Here is a 24,681-nt window from a genome sequence, read left to right as displayed (position 1 = left end):
GGAGGTAAAATCAAGCTACTTCGTCCTTCAATCCCACAGTCTCACAGTTCCCAGACTTCCTGCCCCTTTCAATATCTTCTTTGCTTCTGAAATGATGGACATAATGAGCAAGAGCATGAGGCCCCTCTCAGGAGGGCTGAGTGCTTCCTCCTCTCCTTCCACCCTATACTGCACACTGAGGCAGGCGGAGGGCACAAGCACAAGCGAGTGACAGGAGGGCTCCATGTAAACCCAATGCCACCACGGACAAAGAGCCCAAGGCCTGGGCCCCAGGACAGGCCGTCAGCAGCACCAAGCTTACCCACAGAAAGGATGGTTCTAAAAAGCCCCCAGACTCTTTGCAGGCCTCATCCATGCCCATTTTCCCACTGCCTCGTGTCTGGCATAGAGCATCCTGCAGAAACCCAGCCAGGCAGCAGCTCAAGATCGTAGTAAGCACCCAAGAGGCTGTGACTCCCCAAAACAGAAGGGAGCGGCAAGTTGTAGGGGTGGCGCAGGGGTGTGGTCTGCTGGCCTTACCTCCTTTCCACAGCAGGTAGATGGGCACCACGTAGAGCATAACATGCTGAATGTAGTAAATCTCCAATTCAAAGGGGAGCTGTAAGGACAGAGGGAGAGAGGGCTTTCAGAGCAGGAAGCACTCATTTCAGTAGATTCTGAAGTTGGACGCCCTTGCTTTTTAGGGCCTACGTCGTAGCAACCCCATGCATTTCACCCCTTCAACTCCCTTCACAATTAGAGAAAAAAGAATGAAATGAATATACTTATGTCCTAGACTGGCATCATCCAAAGTGTACTTTGCAGAGATGGTGCTTGAAAAATGCTCCACTAAGAAAGTTTGGTGAAAAATCTAAGAAATGTTGCATACAACGTATCCCCTTGGAGGTTCACCGTGTATATTAGTGGGATATTAAGGACCCGGGTAGTCTCTACAAGTAAGAACCCTGCTTAACATTGTTTATCCAGTGTTTCCCAAGCTTATTTAGCCAGTGCCGTTTTAAAAAATAACTTAGTATTCTGCAGAATATACTTAAAGAAACATAACCTTATCACTTCCTGCTCCTGGTGAGTAGGTGGTGGACTATTTAAAAGCTTATTTCTCATTTGACATGAAGAACACATGGGGTAGGATTTATTATTCCCATTTTCCAGATGAAAAAAAAATTAACTGCTAGGTCTGGTATGATCTAGATCCAAGAATAAAGTTTCCCCACTGGATATTTGGGATCAGTCCAGAGTTAGCCCTACTTTTGGGTGAAGACCAAACAGCTGGGCCAATTCTGGCATTGCTTGCCAAAAAGAAAGTCTGTCCCCACACCCCTCCCTCCAACACGCCCACTCATTCACTCCTGTTTCCCACCTCTCTTAAAATGGAAGCTCTGGATTACCAAAGCAGAGTGTGGTTTCAACCTGGCAAGGGGACCACACTGGAGAGCTTGGCAGCAGGCGGAGAGTGGAAACGGCTGGGTAGCTAACTCCATTCCAGGGGAAAAGAAATGCAGCAGCTGGCAAGAGGCCTGGCCTCTGGGGCTTACACAGCCCTCAACACACACACACACACACACACACACACACACACACACACACACACACAGACACCCCCAGGGAAGCCCAGAGAGACGAGGACACCCAGGGGAAGGGTCAGCTGCCTCCCTGTTTCCGACATGGCAAGCGTGAACCAAGACTGTGTGCTAATGAGAGGAGGCAGTTATGGGCTCCCCAGGCCCAGAAGTCCAAGCCAGCCGTGAGCCAAGGGCTGAAACCAAAAGATGGCAGGGCTCCCAGAATGGGAGCAGGGATGACTGTGGACCCTGGACAGAGACACTGGCTCTGGCTCTTGAAAATAAAATCCCATACAGAAAGAAAACTTCCCACGGATCCAGATGATGCTCTATGATTATTTTATGCTTACAGAGGGAAAATGTAAAAATCCCAGAAAAAGAGATGAGGTTCCAAGCATCTCTGTAGAACATGTTGGAATAGCTGAGAAAGGTCACGGGGCTTGACAATGGGCATTCTCAGCAAGAGGTAGATTTGGGGGCCTGAGAGGCCCACACTGGAGACCACAGTAATGTGGTCTGGGATCACCCTACCATCTTCATTGTGGGTACTGCTTCATGCTTCCTCTAATGTTTTCACACCTATGATCTACTCAATCCTTTCAAAAACCCCATGAGATGGGCAGGTAAAGTATCACTACCCTCATTTGACAGAGGAGGAAACTGAGGTGCCAAAAGGTTAACTGACTTGACTGCGGTCACCTGGACGGCAAGCAAGGAGAAGGAAAAGGCCCCAGGAAGGCTCAGCTCTATGGCTGTAATCCGAATCTTCAGGTACCTGAGGGACTTAACCTCTCCCCTCATGGGCCTGGGAACCCAGGCTGCTCTCCCACAGCAGGGAGCAGAGAAGTGGGCCAAGGGCCGCAGCCGCTGGTCCCAGCCAGGTCCTCAAGCAGTATCTCCTCCACTGACCTCTCCGACTCCAGCAACTGGACTCACAGTGCCCACTGGCTTCTCCTCCCTTCCAGCCCTCCTGGAAAGCCCTCCCCACCCGCACGTCCAGGAAGGCAGTTTAGCACCGCAGCTGCAAGCAAGGACTTTGGAGTCTGTCAAATTTCTGTTCCAGACTCGATTCTGCCACTAATAGCCCTGTGGCCTTGGGCAAGTCCCTTAACCTCTCCACCCTAGTTTTTGGCAGTAAAATTAAACTAATTATGCTGTTATAACATTGTTTTAAATTTTTTTTTTTAATTTCAATATAACAAACATTTGTATAGTACTGCTTGTGTGCCAGGAACTGTTAAGCAGCACTTGTTAACTATTAATTCACCTAATCCTCGTGAACAGCTGTACTGTTCCAATTGTCTCCATTTGAGAGATGAGAAATGGAGGCACAGATAAGTTAGATAACGTCCTCAAGAGCACACAACTCATTCGGTGACAGAGCCAGGATTCAAACCCAGGCAGTCCGGCTCCAGAGTCTATAGTCTTTGCTGGTACACTCTGCTACCCCGCCCCCAACCATCTCCCCCTCCCCCACCCCCAACAAAAAAAAGCCTGACACCCAGGAGATGTGCAGTGGAGAGGAACTGTTATGGGAGTGGTAAGAGTGGCACATTAGCAGCACCAGGGCTAACACTTGTCCTTACTGTCCCTCCACATGGGGCCCAGCCTCTCCCTGTTCACTTGATCTCCCCTTCACAACCTGCGGGCTGTGGCCCCAGGACCCACACCACACAGTGGCCAAGTTTGATCTGCAGTACAGGCCTCCAAGCTTCTGAGGGTCTGGTCACGAGCCCACCACGGCTCTGCAGACACCTCGGGCACAGACCTCAGTTGGGGTGGCTGGGAGACTGCCCCCACCAGCAGTGTCCTTCTTCTGAAGGCTGCCTCACCCCCTACTCCAAGAGTTCTCTACCTTGGAAGGCCACAGAGAGCATTACAGCAGGTGGAGGCACAACTGACTGCAGGACCAGGGAGGAGAAAGAGGATACAGGCAAGGGAGGGAGTGTGGGAAAAGAGAGAGAGGACAGGAAGGAGGAGCAACATCAGAAAATGCACGCAGGTGGCAGGGAGGAGGGAGCTGAATGGGAGCAAGAACCTACCACTGGTTATTTCACGAAACGTAGTATTTATTAAGTACTTATGCACCATGCACTGTGTTAAATACTTTTATATGTGTTATCTCATTTAATTATTACAAGTTTCCCATGAAGCAGGGACTATGATCACCCCCATTTGACAAATAAGGAAACTGAGGCACGGAGACATTAAATAACATCCAAAGAAGAAGCGGCAGGGCAGGGATGAAAGTAAAGGGCATTCAGCAATGGAGAAGAAAAAAGGTGGTTTTCTTTACTGAGCACCGAATCTGTGCCAAGTCCCAGGAGCGTTCTCATGAAACCTCCCTCACCCTCCTTTCCCCATTTTACAAACACTATCTGTAAAATGGCATACTTCCCCCAGAAGATGTTCCACTTGGCTAATTCATTTCTACCTGACAGAACTCACATCTGGAACTCTAATGTACATATCCTGGTTCCCTTTCAGCTGGAGGATTCCCGAGGCTTTAGACAAAAAGTCTTACATCACTGCAATTGGAAGTCAAAAGCAATAAAAATGTCAAGCTACACAGGTCATTAACTCCCTTCTCACATCGAAGTCAACATCTTTTTTAGAATCAAAAGAGCAGAGTAGTAAAATTCTGCAGGTCTCTGGAGTCAGAATGCCAGAAACATTAGGTATATGGACTCTGACCCTGGCAAGATCCCAGCTTCCTTCCTCCCGGCTTGCCACCCCGACAGCCACACCACCATGCCCTGCCATGGAGACCTCCAGTCCCATTGCGCCCTACATCTTTGGCTACTTCAGTCATCCTAAGAAGCCCAAGACTCCCAGGTCACTGCCCAATATCTGAACTCTAATCCCTCTATAGCTCCCCATCTCTCACCACTCCCCATTTCTTCAAATCCTTCCATTCAATCCTCTGAACTCACTCACTATCATTAGCAAAATCCCCTACATCCTCAAACTCTTCTCGAGTAGTCCCTTTACCTTCAGTCTTTAATGAAAATCTGGTACGCCTCTGAGGACACTGCTATCCCAACCGCCCTCTCAAGAGGTGGCTGGTTTTCCTCCCATGTCACCTTGTACCACTGGGCCAGGAGGGGTTCTGTCTGCCCCTCACTGCTGCTCTAAATTGCTTTCTATTCCAGACCATTCTCTCTGCCTCCTTCCTGACCACTTCTCAGATCTGAATCTCACGTCCGTGGACTCTTCTTGTGGCAGTCATCTATGGACCCGCTCCACGTGTATCCCCCTTCAGTCCTTGAAGACTTTCCCTCCTGCCTTCTTGTCACTTCTTTCCAATGCTCCTTTGTCAAAATTCCTGTTTTCAATATTTAGCAATAGCCCAGTCACTCAAAGTCTTGACCTCCATTCCCCTCAAGATCTCATCTCCGTCTTAGGTCAGTCCTTTATTCCCATGACCGTAGCTGTCATTACCAATACCTGCGACCTTTACACAAACTCTTGTCACGCACCCCACTCTCCAACCACCACCTCCTATCATCTATCCAACCCACTCCCCCTCAAATCCCAACTCTCACAATTTTCCAACTTCACTGGGACCTACAGCCAATTGATCCTACCACCTTTTTACTGTCCCTCACCACCCTGATGTCCTCACTTCTATACTTATCCATCACTCCCTTCCATACGTCCTGAACTCTCCTGACACTCTCTCTCCTTTTTTCCTACTTGCCTCACAGAACCAACCACATTCTCAGTTAAATCCAACTCTCTGCTTTCACATCCTTACACCATGCAAGTAGGCAGGGCTGAAGAACAATATAAAGCTATGCTGTTAACCCTTTAAATTCATGATTGCAAGCTTTATGCCCTTAATGAGCCTAAATTTAGGTCCCTAATGAGCAGGCCTTAATGTGACTCTATAATCTGACTACAAACCCAAGTCCATTCACTCTCCTCTATCCTAGACAACAATTTCACAACTTCTCCCACTGTCCTTAAACGTTCTTCCATCCTCCCTCTCAGCTGGTGATCCGGCTTCTTATTTCATTGGGGAAAAAAGGAGCAATTGGAAAAGAACATCCACCAGCTCCCACCTCCTCATCGCCCTGCTCCCTGCACCCATCCCCACAGCTGCCTTTTCTTCTGCTGCTCTGCAGGAACCACCCGTGCTGCCAGCTAAGGCTGGTCCCCAATTTGTGCACGACATCCTATCCTTTCTCGCCTACTCAAGTACATCACACCAGCAACCGTCCATTTTTGCGATGGATCATTCTCATCAGAAAACAAATAAGCTACAATACCTTTCATCTAAAGAGTAAAATTCTTGACCCCACTTCACCCTCTGGCTATCACCCCCATATCTCTGCTTCCCTTTATAGCAAAACTCCTCAGAAGATTTGTCGCTTCTTGGTGCCATCATTTCCTCTCCTCGGAATCATTCTTCCAATCACTCCAATCAAATTTTCACACCTACCACTCCCCCTAAATTGCTTTTATTGAGGTTATCAATGACCTCCATGTTCCTAATTCCAATGGGCAATGACCATGAAAGCTAGCCCATATGGCATCTTTGTATGAATTTTAAATAGCCACCCATTCTTCAGCCCGGACTCATCCACATGCCAGGGTGTCAGGGAGATTTGGGGTACGGTCATTCCCTGTGCAGTTAACAACCTATACAACTATACCTGCTGGTCCTGGTCAATTTTCAGGCCTCATATTACTTGACCTATCAGCAGCAGTTAATGCAGTTAACCATTCCCTCATCCTTAAAACACTTTCTGCACTGGGCTTCTACAATATGGCTCTCTGCCCTGCCCCTACCTCAATGCCTCCCATTCTCAACCTCCTTTGCTGGATCTTCCTTATGTCCCTCATTTCTAAATGTTGGAGGGGCCCAGAACCAAGTCTTTGGCCCTCTTCTCTATCTACTTTCACTCACTAGATAATTTTATCCAAGTTCATGGTTCTAAGTACCATCTATATACTGATCATTCCCAAATGAATATCTCCAGCCTAGAGTCAGGCTGCAAAGATTGAAATTCTGGCTCCATCATTTATTTGCCATGCACCTTTGGGCAAATCACTTAATCTTACTGAGCTTCAGTTGGCTCATCTGTAAAATGGGAATGATAATAGTATTTATCAAGTTGTGGTGAAATTAGGTGAAACAATGCAGGTAGAGCTCTTGGCCCATTGTTGGCATATAATATGTACTCAATAAACGTGAGCTATCATCAACTTCCTCATCAACGTCGACCCAGCCAGTAAGTGGTAAAGCCAGGATTTCACTTCTAGCCAACAAGGCTTAATGCCAGGTCTCTTTGGGTCAAAAGCCGGAGCTCTTTTACCTCATCATTCTGCCTTAGCAAGAGCTTCCAGCAAGAGATGGTGGCACCTGGGCACCTCCCACAGCCCTATGTCACATATCAATATATTTATCAGATGGCTACCAGGGTACCTTTAGCTTTCCAACTCAGTCCATTCTTTTGTTATATCTCTATGTGAGAGTTTCTCCCTGGAGACTTCTTTATTTCTCAAAGGAATGTCAACACTGCTCTCCTCTTCTCACCCATGACAGTCCTATTCTTACTCTCATCCAGTCAATAAAAAAAAATTATTGAGACACTAGTAGGTGATAGGTAATGTGCCTGGCTCTGGGTTTACAATAATTATGAAGACACAGTCCGTGCCCTATATGAGTTCAAAGTCTAGCTGAGGAGGCTAGCAGATAAAGGGATAACAAGAGTGCAGCAAAAGACCATGGAAAGCCCTGTAGATCAAGCAATGGATAAGGTTCGATTTTTCTTTTAAAGCAAGGGAGAGTCCTGTATGATGCACGGTTGTGTAGAGCTCCTGCTGGAGGCTGTATGCAGGGAATGCTAATGGAGGCAGAAAGACCAGTTAGGAACTGGCAATAGCAATGTCTAAATGAAGCTTAAGGCAGAGGCAGTGAGAGAAGAGAGGATGGACAGATTTGAGAGAAGGTAAGGGAGTTGATTCACCAGGACTAAGTAATTGATTGGATAAGGGGTACGCAGAGGAAGAGGAGGAAAGAAGTCAAAGATGATCCCCAGGCTGAAAACCTAAGTGGCTGGTGGGATGTCAGGGCTTCACCCTAAGTTGGGGCCTACAGTCAAGGGAGCAGGTTGGAGGAGGTGGGGTACAAGAAAAGAAGCTGGGGCCATGCTGAGTTTTGAAACCAGTGTGATGGCCTGGCAGAGATGCTCATAAGTCAGTGGGAATGTAGGTCTGGATCTCAAGGAGACTGGAGAGGATGAGAAGAGTTGAAAGTCAGGAAAATGACACACATGTTTAACTGTACATTATAAAATAGACATAGATAGGAGACTTCTAAAAACAAAATTAAAAATAGAAATACTATATGATCCAGCTATTCCACTTCTGGGTATTTAGCCAAAGAACATGAAAACACTAATTCAAAAAGACATATGCACCCCTATGCTCATTGCAATTTTTTTCAAAAAAAGATTGGCCCTGAGCTAACATTTGTTGCCAATCTTCCTCCTTTTTTTTTCTTCTCCCCAAAGCCCCCTAGTACATAGTTATACACTCTAGTTGCAGGTCCTTCTAGTTCTGCTATGTGGGACGCTGCCTCAGCATGGCTTGATGAGTGGTGCTAGGTCTGCGCCCAAGATCCGAACTGGTGAAACCCTGGGCCACCAAAGCAGAGCGTGAGAACACCCTCGGCCATGGGGCTTGGCCACTGTTCATTGCATACTATTCACAATAGCCAAGACTTGGAAGCAACCCAAGTGACCATCAACAGATGAATAGATAAAGAAGATGTGATATATACAATGGAATATTACTCAGCCATAAAATGATGAAATTGTGTAATTTGTGACAACATGAATGGACCCTGAGGGTACTATGCTAAACAAAGTCAGTCAGACGGAGAAAGACAAATACTGTATGATTTCACTCATACGTGGAAAATGAAAAATAAACAAACACACTCTGGTTACCAGAGAGGAAAGTGGTAGGGAGACGGTGAAAGAGGTAAAGGGGCATATGTGTACGGTGACAGACAGAAACCAGACTTTTGGTGGTCAACACAATGCAGTCGATACAGAAGTCGAAATATAATGATGTACACTTGAAATTTACACAATGTTATAAACCAATGTGACCTCAATAAAATAGAAAAAGACATATAAGTGCACATTATAAAACACAAGCATGGAAATGTAAAAGGATGAAATCCTAAAATGCATAAAAATGCTAATATTTTCTTTGAGCACCCCCATTGGACCATCTTATGGACCCCACTTTGCAGATCCCTGGTCCTCAGCACTCTTTCAAGAAGACTGAATGGATGGAGAGAGATGGCAGCCATAACTCAAGGGGGGGATGAATGGGGAGAAATAACTGTAAAGAATGGGAGAGATTGAACATATTTAAGGGCTGAGGGAAGGAGTCAGTGGAGAGGGAGAGGCTGAAGAATCAAGAGGGGCAGGAGGCACTGGACAGTGAGAGGTCTTGAAGCAGGCAGGAGGCGATGGGACCCAGAGCACAGAGAGAAGGGTTAGCTGGGCTCCAGGAAATGAGGAGGGAAGGACAAGCTGAAGTGAGAATAACTGTACAACATAGGGGCATGCTGGAAATCGAGAGAGCTCCCAACTTAGGAGCTCCTACTACATGGCTGGAGGCTTGGCATTACCAAAAGAGTCTATGGCTAATGATGAGATACCAAGTGAGGATAGGTGGTTACAAAGAAAGGACTCTGGTCTCAGCTCAGCCCCAGACTGCAGCCTCTCAAAAGAAATGAAGGAATTGGAAAAGATAATTGCTATGGTCTGAATGTTTGTGGCCCCCACCAAATTCATATGTTAAATTCTAACGTGGATGTGATGATATTAGGAGGTGCGGCCTTCGGGAGGTGCTTAGGTCCTGAGGGTGGAACCCTCATGAATGGGAACAGCGCCCTTATACAAGAGGCCCCAGAGAGCTCCCTAGCCCCTTCTGCCATGTGAGGATACAAGAAGTCTGTGACCCAGAAGAGGGCCCTCACTTGACCATGCCGGCACCCTGACCTTGAACTCCTAGCCTCCAGAACTGTGAGAAATATATTCCTGTTGTTTATAAGCCACCTAGTCTATGGCGTTTTGTTATAGCAGCCTGAAAAAGACAAAAACAATACTCCACCTTCCTTAGAGGGGAAGGGATGTAACCCACTGTTACTTCTGCCTTCGGTAATGCTCCTGCCAGCCAAGTTTGGCTTTGGAACACTTTATCTTCACTAACTGACCACAGACTTTTACTGTGGCCTACTGGTCCCACAATCTCCTTGGAACTAAATACCACTTGTTAGAGGAGCCACAAAAGAGATGCCCACGAGCTAAAACAAACCACAGCACCTTCACAGAACAGAAGACCATGCTGCCATTAAAAACAACAAGGTGCCCTAAAGAAACACTCTGACAAAGCCAGAATGTGGACCCTTCTACAAAACAACTGGCCCAGACTCATCAAAACTTCAATGTTGTGAATAAAGAAGGTAGGGGAACTGTTCCTAGATTTTAAAAAATAAGCAAAAACCGAAGAGATGGAACAATCAAAACCAAGCTTGAAACTTAATTGGACCCTCATTGTTTAAAAAATTTAAAAAAAACATTCTTGGGACAATTGGGGAAATTTGAACATAAACTGATTATTACATAAAGTACACGATATTATAGAATTGTTGGTAATCTTCTTAAGTGTGATGATGGTATCGTGGTTGTACAAGAGAATGTCCTTCTTCTTAGGAGCTGCAGGCTGAAGGATTGAGAAGTGAAATGTCAAGATGTCTGCAACTTTCTTTGAAATGATTCAGCAAACTTACACAGATAGAGAGATAGAGGTAGAAAGTGAATATGGAAAAGGCTAATTGTCGACCTAGCTGGAGGGTAAACAGTCATCCACTACACTATTATTTCAACTCTTCAGTAAGCTTGAAAATTTTTATAATAAAAAGTTGGGAAATTTAAAAAATTTAAATAAATTTAACTGAGGTAAATGTGTATGAACTAATATGGCAAAATCCTAGGATACATTAACTGAAAGAAAAAACAAGTTGCATTCATTTTGGAGAACAATTTCTCAATATTTATGAAAATGTTTAAATATCCATTCACTTTGACTCACTAATTTTACTCTAGGAACTTATCTAACACAGACACTTGCACACAGCACAAAGATATACACATAAAGATGTTCAGTGCAGCATTATTTGTAATAGCAAAAAAGCAACCTAAATGTCCATTAGTAGGCAAGTCATCAAAAAATATTCTGGAAGACTAACTATGCAACCTCTTATTTAAAAAAAGGAGGTGTAACCATTTGTCGGTAAAACTGAGCAAATCTATAGTATACAAAGTATGATCCTTTTTGGAGGAAAAGGACAAGTTAGTATTTGTACTTTCAGATGTATGTAAGTGTAGAAAAAAAGGACCGGGATGATATTTATCAAACTGGGCAGGAGAACAGGGTTGGCAAGGACAGGCTGAGACAGCGAAGGTGAGCCTTGACATTGGATCCTAGATACTCATATAGCTGCATTTTTACAGCAAATGAATGTCTTCCCTTATTAATCACGTAGCTAAAAGTTTTTAATAGTCGAAGAAAAGGTCAAAAAAGAACGTAGCCAACTATTAGCAGTAATTGTCTCTGCGGAGTCAGGGGAGAACTCTCATGTTATATTCTTCATATCTCTCTATTGCAGGAATCCTTAACCAAGAGGATGTTTTAGGCTATTAAGGATGATTACTGTGATTTCTTTTCTAGTCTTTCAAAAGCTGCTCTCAGAGTATCTCAGCATGTAAAGAAAATAACTTGTAAATGGGGGTCTATAGACTCCCAAATCATTTGTCCTCATTGTATCTTCCTTTGTGACCCCACTCCCACCCCCAGTTAGGACTGATGCCCACAGCCCCACCAGGCACATGGTATTCCATCTCATTCTCATGGTTTGATGTGGAGAGAGAGAGAGTGGTGAGTGACTGCGGTTAGAGGGAGACTGGTCCTTCCTCTTGGAGTCCAAACCCTAAGAGGGCTACTCCTGACTTCTTCCTTGGTGCTCAGAGCCCTTGACAGAGCAGGAGAACAGAGTTGTGGTTGTCAGGTGGCTGCCCCCAGCCAGCTCCCTAATGTCAAACAAACTATTTTGAGCCATGAAAGATGCTGTTTGCTCTGGTGGCACAACTATTTGTGCAAGTGTATTTCCTGGTGTGAAAGAAATAGCAGCCCAGACCTGCCTGCTTCAGCCAGGCAAGCCCACAGAACTTCACTGAGTAATAATTTGGGGTCAATCAGCCACTGGATATGCTGCAAGGCCTCACTGTTTCCTTTAATCACGATGAAAATGAAACCTCCTAGCTCCTCTCCTCTCACTTCTAACAGACTTAGGAGCTGCTGCCTGTCATCCTGGGAAACCACAATATGCCATTCTTTAGTACTGTTGCTGGTATCAAAAGTCATTTCTGAAAAGGCAGGAAAGAAAGCTCTGGTGTTCAGACCACCTAATAATCATAATCATAATTGGAGCTAACATTTGAGTGTTCCCAGGGGATATGTCATAACTAAGTCTATTGCATCATCCTGAGCTGTAATGAGGAGGAGGAGGAAGATAATAATGATCATAAAGGCTTATACTTCTTGACTCTTATGGGCTGAATTATGCCCCCTCCATTCATATGTTGAAGTCTAATGCCCAGTAGCTCAGAATGTGACTGTATTTGAAGATAGGGCCTTTAAAGAGGAGCTAAAGATAAAATGAGGTCCTACGGGTGGGCCCTAATCTAATATGACTGGTGTCCTTATAAGAAGCGGAGATTACCACACAGAGAGACACAGAGGAAAGACCATGCAAAGACACCAGAAGAAGAAAGCCATCTACAAGTCAAAGAGAAAGGCTCTCAGAAGAAACTAACACTGTTGACACCTTGCTCTTAGACTTCTAGGCTCTAAAACTGTGAGGAAGTAAGTTTCTATTGTTTAAAGCACCCAGTGTGTGGTATCTGTCATGACAGCCTGAGCAAACGAATACACTGCCCAACGATATAATATGAGCCAGGTGCTGTACTAAGCACTTTACAACTATTAATGCCTTTCATCTTCCTAACACACTTGTGAGGTAGCTTCTATTGCTATTCCCCAACTTTAAGATGAGGAAATTGAAAACAGAGAGGTTTTCCATAATCCCAAAATGCTGGAAACAACCAAATTTCCATCGCAAGGAGAATAGAGATAGACATTGTGGTATATTTATATGACGGAATGTTATACTACAGTGAAAATATAACTACAGGTATACTCAATAATAGGGATGAATCTTAGTATATAATGTTGAATAAACTAAGCAAATCCCAGAATTCTACATACAACATAATGCCCTTTTTATAAGGGTCAAAAAGCAACTAGAATTAAATATCTTATCTAGGAATATATATCTCTGTGCATATGAGAGAGAGATAAAACTATTTTTAAAAAGAGCAAAGGAATAATAACGAAAATTCAGGTTAGTGGTTCTGTCAGATTGGTAGGGAGGTAGGGTACAGGACGGGAGAAGCACACAGGCTTACATCTCTGAGTTATTATCAACATGGCCAGTTCTTGGGTTGGGTTCATAGTTATCTATGATATTACCAATGTATAAATAAATGCACTCATGAATAAAATTAAAGCAGGTAATGCATGGACTAATGGTGGAGTTTGTTATGAATTGGGGATTATACATAAGATTACCCCAACTGTGTGCATCCAAGGTCTGTTTAAAAAGGAAAAGGGGTGAGAGTTCAACTAACCAACCTGCCCAAGGACTCAAGGCTTATTAAATGGCTGAGTAAAGATGTGAACCCAGAAAACCTGGCAGGAGAATGCATAATCTTAACCACTGTTGTCTGTTCTATAATCCAAGCTGCTTCCCTGATGGAAAAGAAATAGGATCTACTATGAAACCTGAAAGCCTTACCCTACCCAGCTACCATGATATAGGCGCTAGCCATCAAAGTGAACCCACGGGGCTCTGAAGTCACTAGATGCAGATTCACCACTTCTTCAGACTGAGCCAAAGCCTGAATTTCATGTGGAAAAAAGGATAGACGCTTTGAGTATACACAAGAAGGTCTTCAGGATTTACATTTCCAGCCCTAAACACATTATTTGACTTTTTACTCAAGGAGGGAAAGTAAATATTTGCATAGCTCTCTCCACAGATCTCAGGGGAAAGGCTAATGACAGAGATGGCTCAAAAGGCCTAAAAGGAACCAGGACAGCTGCAAGGCAAAAGATAATCAGCTTGTGTGAGGAGGCCAAACTTGGCCTACAGAATGACTTGCCCAGGGCTGGCCTTCCTGCTTAGGTGGAGTGACAAGGGGCTCCATGAAGGCCTTGAGCACCACTGACAGGACTAAGGCGTCATTCTCCCGTCTTGGGTTACATATTCCACCCAGAAAACGTAAGCCATGTATAGTGGGAGGTACGAGAGGAAAGGGACCGAACTCCCAAGTCCCTCTTCAGCCCAGGCAGTCTACGGTACCATCCATCTATATTTTAGGGCCTTCAAAGGACTTGAGCATCAGATGGCTTGAAATAAGGCCAACTCCACACTAGCACTAGATCAAACAAAGGGACAAAAGCATCTGAGATGTGGCTCTCAGCCTAGTCAAAGCAGTTCAAGGGCACTCAGTACTCAGCTCACCAACCCTTGCCAATCAAGCTGGGAGTCTGGTTAATCTTCTACTCCTTGAAGGCCCTTGCTTGAAGGCACCCAGGAGGCCAGGCAGCCATTTGTAAGGCCGGCCTCCCTACCCTGCTGTCTCCAACACCTTCCCCTAACAAGGCCCACCACCTCTGCTACAAGCTGGAGCCAGGTTCATGAATCCCTAGATCAAGATAAGGCAAATGGCACATGACCCCTTGATGCCACCAGAGATGGTACTTGACCACCTCCTGACATGAGCAGACGCTGCTCACTTCTCTTTCTACTTCTCTTCTGTTTAACTCTGCCATTCTCCATCTCTTCCCAGGCTCCAAGCCTACACCCAGGTTTTCTGTCAGCACTGGAGGATGATACACTTGGACTTGCAGCAGCTCTTGGCTAATTTAACACACAGAATGTACAGAATCTTTATTTTCATGACAGATTTTGAGAGAATCTTCTTTGGACCCATGGGATGAGGCCCAGCATTCTGTGTTTTAATAAAGCTCCCTAAGGTAATCTGGATGCAGGAGTGCTTAACTTATACTTGGAAAAATACCACAGTAGAGCAGGCTCCAAAAGTCTAAGGGGTAGGTGTGGAACTCAGAATATTTTCTCAGAAACGACTGGCAGTTCCCAAAAAAATGTACTGATAAGGATAATGATGTGACTAGTGTTCAAAACAACAATAAAGATAACAATAACAGCAATAATAATTAATAATTGCTAGTACATAGCACTTCTCTGCCAGGCATTGTCCTAAGTATTGATATGTATTAACTGGTTCTTATAACAACTCCATAAAATAAGTTCTGTAATCTCCCTTTTACTGATAAGGGAAGTGAGACATAGAGAATTTAAGTAACTAGCTCAAGGTTACTTACAAAACCTGGATGTAAGCCAGGCAGTCTGACTGGAGTCCACATTCTTATCTGCTGAACTACACTACCCTTGATGTGTGTTGAAGACCTTTATATTACAGAGGGAGTCCTTGACTTTGAAACTTGATTTACAAATGACTCAGATCCATGAAGATTTGACCCCCCCCCCACTATTGAAATATTATCCTCTCTCATCCACGCCACCCTGTGAGTCCAGATCTAGAATGTTTTAATTATACTGCCCTGGGAATAGATCAATACTGGAATCTACCTCCATGATACCCCAGACACCAACACATTCATTCACTCATTCAGTCAAGAAATATTTATTGAGCATCTACTATGTGCCAACTATTATGAACAAGATACAAACGGTCCCTGCCTTGATGCAATTTACAGTCTTATACCCAGCTCATTCGAAATGCTGATTTCTAGGGTTTAGAAGGGCTCAGAAATCAAAAGATGATTTAAATCAATGTTCTGAGGGCTCATGACCACTAATGTTAATGTTTTGTTAGCTACATGATGGGTTAAATGGGCTTTCTGATACCTCAGAAATTAGCACAACAGTAGACAGAGACATCATAGGTATTTGTCAACTTAGGGATATTTTAAGACAGCACTGAAAACAGATAGATGGCCAAACCAATGAACAGTATTCAAATGTCCTTCTGACAGCCCCCAAAAGTAAGGATACAGCCATAAAAGGGTTGGAAAACAAGACCCAGACTTCCATTCCTGGTAATAACCAGGGTTAATACTTAAAGAGATCTCCCACTTAAAACAGCCAAAAGTCCTGGATAAAATATTTTTAAGTTGTTTTTAAAAAAAATCTATGAGCTATGATGTCTGCAGGGAATTTCCTGGCCAAAGACTGACTGAAGGTAGGAATCTGGAGAAATAAGTGGGACATTACATCATCTAGTTTTTACCAAAAGGAGATTTGCCAAGCCAGGTGAATTTGAGCTTTGATTTTTCACAGCCTAGAGGGGTACCAGGAATGGGAGAAAAAGGCCAAGATTTCCTAAAGAGTCTAATGAGAGATAACCTTCATAAAGCTAAAACCCATAAAAGCTACATTTCAGTGTAAATGTGTACTAGAAATACAAATTACTCTACCGCTAGAATGGTAAAGAAAATTCAGTCTCAAATCTTAACACTGAGTTGGGATAGCAGGGGAGAGAACTAGTAATCTCCACCAAAACTTGGAACCACAAGCCAGCCCTCACGTGGGTTTGCAGCCTAAACTAACACTACTTGGGTAATCCAAAAACATTAGGTTGAGAATTTTATTTAGCATGATTTCAGACTTGTAGCCCTCAAGTGCCTGGGAAGAATGAAGACAAATCCTCTCCAGAGGAATCCAGGACTGAAAGAATTCCTACAAATAAAATCTCAAGGACAATAAGCAACATTCAAGTAAAATGAGGACAACAATAATATTTAAAACAAAACCTAAACAGAGAAATAAGCTGAGAACCAGCAAAAAGAGAGCTTTAAGGATCTCAGAATATAATCATTTGTTATAGACTATGTTTAAAAAAATGAAAAATATAATAAATTGAAATTAAAAGTACCATTGATAGTTTCAATTGATAGGTTTAGTTGCTGATTAGGCACAACTAAAAATATAAGTAAGTAACTGGAACATACAGCTGAAGAAATTATCCAAGATACAGCATAGTAAGACAAAGAAGTGGAAAATGTGAAAGAAAGATTAAGAGATGTGGAAGACAGAGTAAGATGGAATAACATAACTCTAAATGTAGTCCCGAAAGAAGAAAAGAGAATGGGACAGAGGCTATATTTGAAAATATAATAGCTGTGAATGTTCAGAAACCTGATGAAAAACATCTAACAGCAAATTCAAGCAGCTCAAAGACTCTCAAACAGAACAAGCAAAAACAAATCAACAATGAAACATATCTTACTAAAACTGCAGAACACTGAAGACAAAGAGAAGATCTTAAAAGAGTCCAGAAAAAGAAGAGAGATTACTTTCCAAGGGGTTAAAATTAAGACTGGCCAGTGACTTTTCAAAGCAACACTAGAAGACAGAATATAGTAAAATTATATCTTCATTGTGCTGGGAGAAAAATAAATATGAACCTAGAATTTTATATCCAGTAAAAATACGATATCTTTCAAGAATGAAGGAGGAATGCAAACACTTTTAGACAAAGAAAAACCAAGAGAGTTGCTATCGGCAGATCATTTCTAAACGGAATTCCAAAGAAAAGATTTCCAGCAAAGGTAAAGTAACGTCAGACTTCAATAAGGTCTGAGATGCAATAAAAAATAGAGAGCAAAGGAAGTGGTAAATATGTAGGTAAAACTAAATGAACATTTATTATATAAAATAATAATGTCTTGTGTTATTTTTAAAAGAAAAGCTAAAACAATACAGAATTAAAATACATGACAACATAAGCACCTAAATTGAGGGTGATGAATAGAGTTAAAATATGATAAAGACCACATGCAAAAGAATGAAGTTGTAACCCCATCTCACAGCATATACAATCCTAGGGATATATCCAAAAGATAAAAAACATGTCAATACACTCTTCTCAAGTGCATATGGAACATTCTCAAGGACAGACCATATGTTGGAAAACAAGACAAGCCTCATTAAATTTAAGACTGAAATCATATCAAGCATATTTTCTGACCATAATGCTATTAAACTAGAAATCAACTACAAGAAAAAAGCTAGGAAAGTGACAAACATGTGGAGACTAAACAACATGCTACTCTTTTTTTTTCTTTAATATTTTTAAAACTTTTCCTTCTTCTCTCCAAAGCCCCCCAGTACATAGTTGTGTATATTCTTAGTTGTGGGTCCTTCTAGTTGTGGGACATCGCCTCAGCATGGCCTGACGAGTGGCACCATGTCCACACCCAGGATCCGAACCTGCAAAACCCTGGGCTGCTGAAGCAGAGCACTCGAACTTAACCAGTCGGCCCCATGGCTGGCCCCAACAACATGCTACTCTTAATCTCCAAAATATATAAAGAACTCACACAACTCAACAACAAAAAAACAAACAACCTCATCAAAAAATGGGCAGAGGATATGAACAGACATTTTTCCAAAGAAGATATACAAATGGCCAATGGGCACAGGAAAAGATGTTCAACATCACTAATCAAAAGGGAAATTCAGGGGTCGGCCCGGTGGCACGGCAGTTAAGTTCGCACATTCTGCTTCGGCAGCCCAGGGTTTGCTGGTTCGGATCCCAGGTGCAGACATGGCACCACTTGGCAAGCCATGCTGTGGTAGGCGTCCCACATATAAAGTAGAGGAAGATGGGCATGGATGTTAGCTCAGGGCTAATATTCCTCAAAAAAAATGGGAAATGCAAATCAAAACTACACTAAGATATCACCTTACACCCGTTAGAATGGCTATAATCACCAAGACAAAAAATAACAAATGTTGGAAAGGATGTGCAGAAAAGGGAGCCCTCACACACTGCTGATGGGAATGCAACCTGGTGCAGCCACTATGGAAAACAGTATGGAGATTTCTCAAAAAACTAAAAATAGAAATACCATATGACCCAGCTACCTCACTACTAGGTATTTAACCAAAGGACTTGAAATCAACAATTCAAAGAGACTTTTTCACCCCTGTGTTCATTGCAGCATTATTCACAATAGCCAAGACATGGAAGCAACCCAAGTGCCCATCGACTGATGATTATATAAAGAAGATGTGGTATATATATATATACACAATGGAATGCTACTCAGCCATAAAAAAAGACAAAATCATCCCTTTTGCAACAACACGGATGGACCTTGAGGGTATTATGTTAAGCGAAACAAGCAGAGAAAGACAAACACCACATGATTTCACTAATATGTGGAAGATAAACTAACACACAGAAAAGAGGACAGATTAGTGGTTACCAGAGTGGGAGGGGGTTGGGGGATGGGCACAAGGGGTGAAGGGGCACATTTATATGATGACTGAAAAGTACTAATGTACAACAGAAATTTCACAATGTTATAAACTTTTATGACCTCAATAAATGAAAGAAAACATGTTAGTACAAAAAGTTGTATGTGAATTTTCATAGCAGCATTATTCATAATAGCCAAAAAGTGGAAACAACCCAACGTCTATCAACTAATGAATGTATAAATAAATATGAATATTTACATACAATTGAATATTATTAGGCAATAAAAAAGAATGAAGTACTAATAGATGCTACAACATGGATGAATCTTCAAAACATTATGTTAAGCAGAACCAGACACAAAAGAACAAATATTGTATGATTCCATTTGTTTGAAATGTCCAGAACAGGCCAATCTATCACTCACTGCTTAGAGCTGTGGGCGGCCACAGTGGGGTCATGGGATGATAGCTAAAGAATACAGGTTTCTTGTGGGGTTAGTGAAAATGGTCTAAAATTGATTGTGGTGATGGTTACACAACTCTGTGAATATACTAGAAAACAATGGATTGTACACTTTTCAGGGAATTTTATCTCAATAAAGCTATTACCAAAAAAATGTTATACGGTCCTTGTATCATTTGAGAGAAAAGTAAATGAGTATTTTTGTTAACATTGGTAGGGTAACCATTAAAAAAACCCGATAACTGAAATAGTGTGTATAACATCTAAACCAGTAGAAAGAAAATAAAAGAAGAAACTATCCAATCGATGCCCCACAAAAGCCAGAAGGAAAAGAAGACAAGATAAATACTGCAACCTGGAGTTTATAACCTGCACCAAAAGGCAGCAGTCCAAGTGACCCCCAGCAGTCACATTTGCGCTGAGAAGCAGGCTCTCGCTGTGTGTGCTGGAGTTTAGGACGAGTGGAGCCTCGAGCCCTACCCAACCCCCCTCATTAACAGGGTCCCTGGAAAGACACATGCTCCTCTGTAAGGACTGGATTAAGTCAAGCAAATGCCACCTTGGGATGAAACATCCTCCCTTTGGCCACCAGGGACCAAAATTATCCCTCCAATTAGTTGAGGCCTATAGGTCCTAGATTCTAAAGGAAAATGAGTAATTCTGTTGCTGAGACGTCATTTGAATTTTGGCACACAAGCTAGTTTGAATTATTAAGAACGTAATGTATTAGAAACCCACCTCTAGTGGATCGATGGGTGACGCGCTCATAGGGCTCAGCCCAGGAAGGCCTGGCTGCTTTAATGAGAACCATGAGTGCACCTGGCGCACTCCATCATAGACAGCGTCCTTGGATCTCTCTCTAGGACAGCCTGTAGTCACAGGATACATATTTGTTCGATGGTTATTCCACCTATTGGAACTAACTGATGGGAATGCAGTGTCTCCCTTGCCCAGAGAAGGTGAAATTACCCCCAACTCTGGCTGGAGGGTGCGGATCCTAGCTCTCCCTCTATCCTTGACTCACTGTTCCTTTTTCCCTCCTGGCTCACACCGCAGGGCAGAGGAAGTGAAATGCAAACTTATCTGGAATGACCGCTCTCCCTTAAGGGCCTACTCAGTTAAAGGAAAAAGAATCTTCTCTTGCTTCCACCTTTGGAGGTAGGAGTTCAGTCCACACTGAAACACCTTGCCAGGAATAAAGTTCAAGGCAGTATTTTCTCAGGACAGCTCTGGCCATGCATCTGCCGACAGCACCCCCTGACCTCTGCTTCACAGGGAAAGCTGCCATCCCTTTGCTCAAGATGAGAAACAGAACAGGGCCCATCCCTTTGGCCCAAGTTGCAGCTGACCTCTGGCCTAGTTTGGAGACTGAGAAACAGCAGTTACATACAGTGAATGCGGTATGAGGCACAAATGGGAGTGGCCCAATTCTTTCAACACCATCTAGATCACCTACAAATTGGCCTTCTTTCTAATCAGTCCTATCTTGAACACCCACTCCAAATAGAAACTTGTGTCCTCCCACACCTCCAACAAATACACACACACACACACGCACGCACGCACGCACGCACGCACGCACACCCCTAAAGCCCTCTTCATGAATTCCTGTTTCCATTGTTTGTCTTTCAGTTTGTGCCTCAGGCAAACGGAGGTGGAGAGCAATAGCTAATATATACTTGGAAAAGAATTCTGGAAAGGAGAAAGCCATGGATAAGCCTCCTTCCCAGCTAAAGCAAAGCACAAGCTCAGCAGAAGATGTCCCTGGGGCCGGCCCCATGGCTGAGTGGTTAAGTTCGCACGCTCTGCTTCAGCAGCCCAGGGTTTCGCCGGTTTGGATCCTGGGTGCGGACATGGTACCGCTCGTCAGGCCATGTTGAGGTGGCATCACACATGCCACAACTAGAAGGACCCACAACTAAAATATACAACTATGTACTGGGGGGATTTGGGGAGAAAAGGCAATTAAAAAAAAAAAGATGTCCAGATGGTTCCTAGAGCCAACAGTCTGGAACCATCACAAGGCAGGAGCCGCCGTGAGCCCAGTGCTGAGGATTCCTCCCTGCTTTCAGACTCATTGGAGGGGACTTGCTGGAGGAGAGAGGTGTGCTCTGGATGAGAAGGGAAGGGAAGCAGAATTTCCCCCCACCCTTCCTCCGCCCCTATGGGATGGCCCCCAGAGGGTAGCCTGTGGATCAGGCCATACGCAGGGAGTACGCAGGCAGCTTCTGGAAGATTCATTCTCTTCTCTTCCTCTCCATTCACCCACCAAATAGCCATTTCTAAGTTACTGTCACCTTAGAAAAACACACTCCTGGTCTACACGGAAATGTTTAGCTTCTCTAGAGACCCCCCTCCCCACCGAACCCCCCTCCTATTTTGGGCCAACATAATTCACAATTCCCAGAAATGCCTGAGAAGCGGCATATGCACTTCTGGTGCTAAGCCTGGCTGGTTTTACAGATTTTCATTTAGCAGGTGTCTGTTGCTAAATCAGTAGCAGCTGCTAATTGCTTTTCCTCCCTCAAACCTTCAGACAGAATGAAACATCTGGTGTTCTCTCACTTCAGGTTAAAATCAGATACCTTATCACCCCTCCTTTGGGTTCCATTTTTATTAAAAAGCTTTCAGCTGATGCCTGGAACAGGCAGCAGAGAGCAAGGCTGTCCCAGAGGAAGAGAAATGATTCTAAGAACAACACAATAGGATGAGCCAGCCTCATGCCCGAGACCTGATGCCCAGATGGAGGGGTGCTCAGACCAGTCCCCAACAAGGTGGAGCTTTAAGCTCATGACCACCCAGGGAACCTGGGGCTTCATTTCTTGAGCAAGGGCTCTGAGGAGCCCATCCCCCTTTTGCTTGCAGTGGGTACCCCTCGCTTCCCTGAATCAGTTCCAGCACTGGCAACCCCCATCCCAGCTAGCTCTCCTCTCTCTTCTGGCTGAGGAGGGGAGCTATTTAATATGCACATGCTTCTACCACAATGAACAGGAATTGCGGGGAGAATAAACTATATACAGTGGAGGGAAGCTATAAGGACCCTATCATTTCCAGCTCCACTTCCCAATTTATACCAGTGTTCTCTTGTAGCTTTTCGAGCCACTTTGAAAGTTGTTTCATTTTTATTTTTGCTTCCCCCCCAAAAAAAAATCATTTTTCTGGGCTCCAAATCTGCCTCTTGATTCTAAGTCAAAACTATTCTTAAAGGCATTATTAATGTTATTATATTAGTCATAAATATTAATACATTAATTATAAATTATTGGCTTTAATTAAAATAAATTTTTAAATAATTTAATAAATTATTGATTGTAAATTAACATATTGATTATAAATATTATTAATAAATAAGCATCTGAGCTGACCTTTATTGAGTACTTACTACTATGTATCAGGCATTGTGGTAACACTTTACATGCATCACCTTACTGAAGATTTAGAAATTATGATCACCCTCATTTTATAATATGAACAGGCTCAGAGAACGACTATTGATGATACAGAAACAAGACTGGAAGCGCAAACTGGCTGGATTAGAAGCCTGTGCTCTGCTGACCGGGTATTGGAGAATGTTAAGGAATTATTGTTAATTATTGTAGGTATGATAATGGCATTATGATTACATATATATTACAAGAGTCCTCACATTTTAGATATTCATAATGAAATATTTGCAGTTAAAATTACACGAGATTTCCTTCAAAATCCTTCAGGGATAAGTGCTTGGGGGAGGGAGCAGTTTGAGGTGAAGTGAGGCATACCGATTAAAGAAAGAGACTGGCTATGAGTGATAATGATTGAACTGAGAGATGGATACATTCAGGTATTTTTTTCTACTTTTGTATATATTTTCAATTTTCTATAATATAAAATTACAGATATATAAAATAGAGGGACCCAGAAGGCATCACCGTCCCCTTGGACTTCTAAACCCTCAGTTTGTCTTAAAGTCTCAAGTCACCTCACTACAGGTTCCAAGGTGTGTGGAACATAAGGGGAGGTTGGGAGGACAGCTGTTGAGGTCAGAAGAGAGCATCCTGAGGGCTTTGCCTATTTCTCCCTTCTGTTTATGTGACTGAAGACCGCATGCATCTTTTCAGTGGCCACCTAACAAAGAATTATTTCGTTGAATCCTCACAATACCTATGATGTAGGTAATATTATTATTCCTGTTTTACAGATGAGGAAACTGAGTGAAGTTAAGGAGCTTAACTAAACCCTGAAGTTTCTTCCTAAGAACAGCTGCTACCCAAGGAATCTAGGATAAATAAGACATATATTTGGTCTTTGTCCCCATTCCAGGCACAAAGCTCCTAAGACCCTTGAAATGTCCTGAGTGATGAGTGTCTTCTGTTACTCAAAAGGAGCCACTTTTGAGCACACTTGAGTTTCTGCTCATGAGAGACTTAGGGTGGAGCCCCTAGATAGCCTCAGGATGGGGCTGGTCACCAGGAAGTGATTAGAGGGTGGGAATTTTTAGCCATGCCCACCTGCCTCTGGGAAAGGGTGGCCACCAATCGAGCTCTATAGAAACTCTTGAACAAGAACAATTGATGAGCTTCTGGGTTGGTGAACATATCCACAGGCCAGGAGGGTGGCACGCCTTCGCTGCATGGGAACAGAAGCTCCTGCACATGGGACACTTCCGGACTCTGCCCTGTACACCTCTTCATCTGGCTGCTCATCTGTATCGTTTAAAATATCCTTTCTAATAAACTGGTAAACATAAGTAAATGTTTCTCTGACTTCAGTGAGCTGCTCTAGCAAGTTCATCAAACCCAAGGAGGGGGTGGCGGGAACCACCAATTCATAGCCACTCAGTCAGAAGCACAGGTAACAACGTGGACTTGGCATTTGAAGTGGGGGCAGTCTTATAGGACTAAGCCCTTAACCTGTGGGATCTGATGCTACCTTCAGGTAGATAGTATCGGAATGAGTTAAAGTGTAGAACACCCAGTTGGTGTCACAGAATTGTTTGCTGTGGGAAAACACCTCCCCCTTGCCTCCCTGCCCAACCCCCCCACCACCCCCCCACACACACACATAGAGCATCCCATTCAGTACTTATGCAACCAGGGCGGTGGAAAGAGCACTGGTCTGGGAGTCAGGAGACCTAAGCGTTGATTTTAGAGTTGCCACTTACTGGCCATACAACCTTGTCATTCCCCCTTTCTGGGCTTTAACATCTGTGA

General features: G+C 43.5%; 1 protein-coding gene across 6 annotated transcripts in view; it reads right to left on the bottom strand.

Annotated features, from left to right (window-relative positions):
- Positions 1–24,681, bottom strand: part of TMEM164 (transmembrane protein 164) — a 166,700-nt gene that overhangs the window by 31,485 nt on the left and 110,534 nt on the right. For all 6 annotated transcript variants that reach the window (XM_044764240.2, XM_044764242.2, XM_044764239.2 and 3 more), the window contains one exon: positions 520–598. In XM_044764240.2, the coding sequence (XP_044620175.1) occupies positions 520–598 (79 nt within the window). The remainder of the gene's footprint in view (positions 1–519; positions 599–24,681) is intronic.

Source organism: Equus asinus, chromosome X (genome assembly GCF_041296235.1).
Source record: "Equus asinus isolate D_3611 breed Donkey chromosome X, EquAss-T2T_v2, whole genome shotgun sequence".
Taxonomy (NCBI): domain Eukaryota; kingdom Metazoa; phylum Chordata; class Mammalia; order Perissodactyla; family Equidae; genus Equus; species Equus asinus.
The sequence above is the reverse complement of the archived record's forward strand: the minus strand, read 5'-3'. Positions and strand labels throughout refer to the sequence as shown.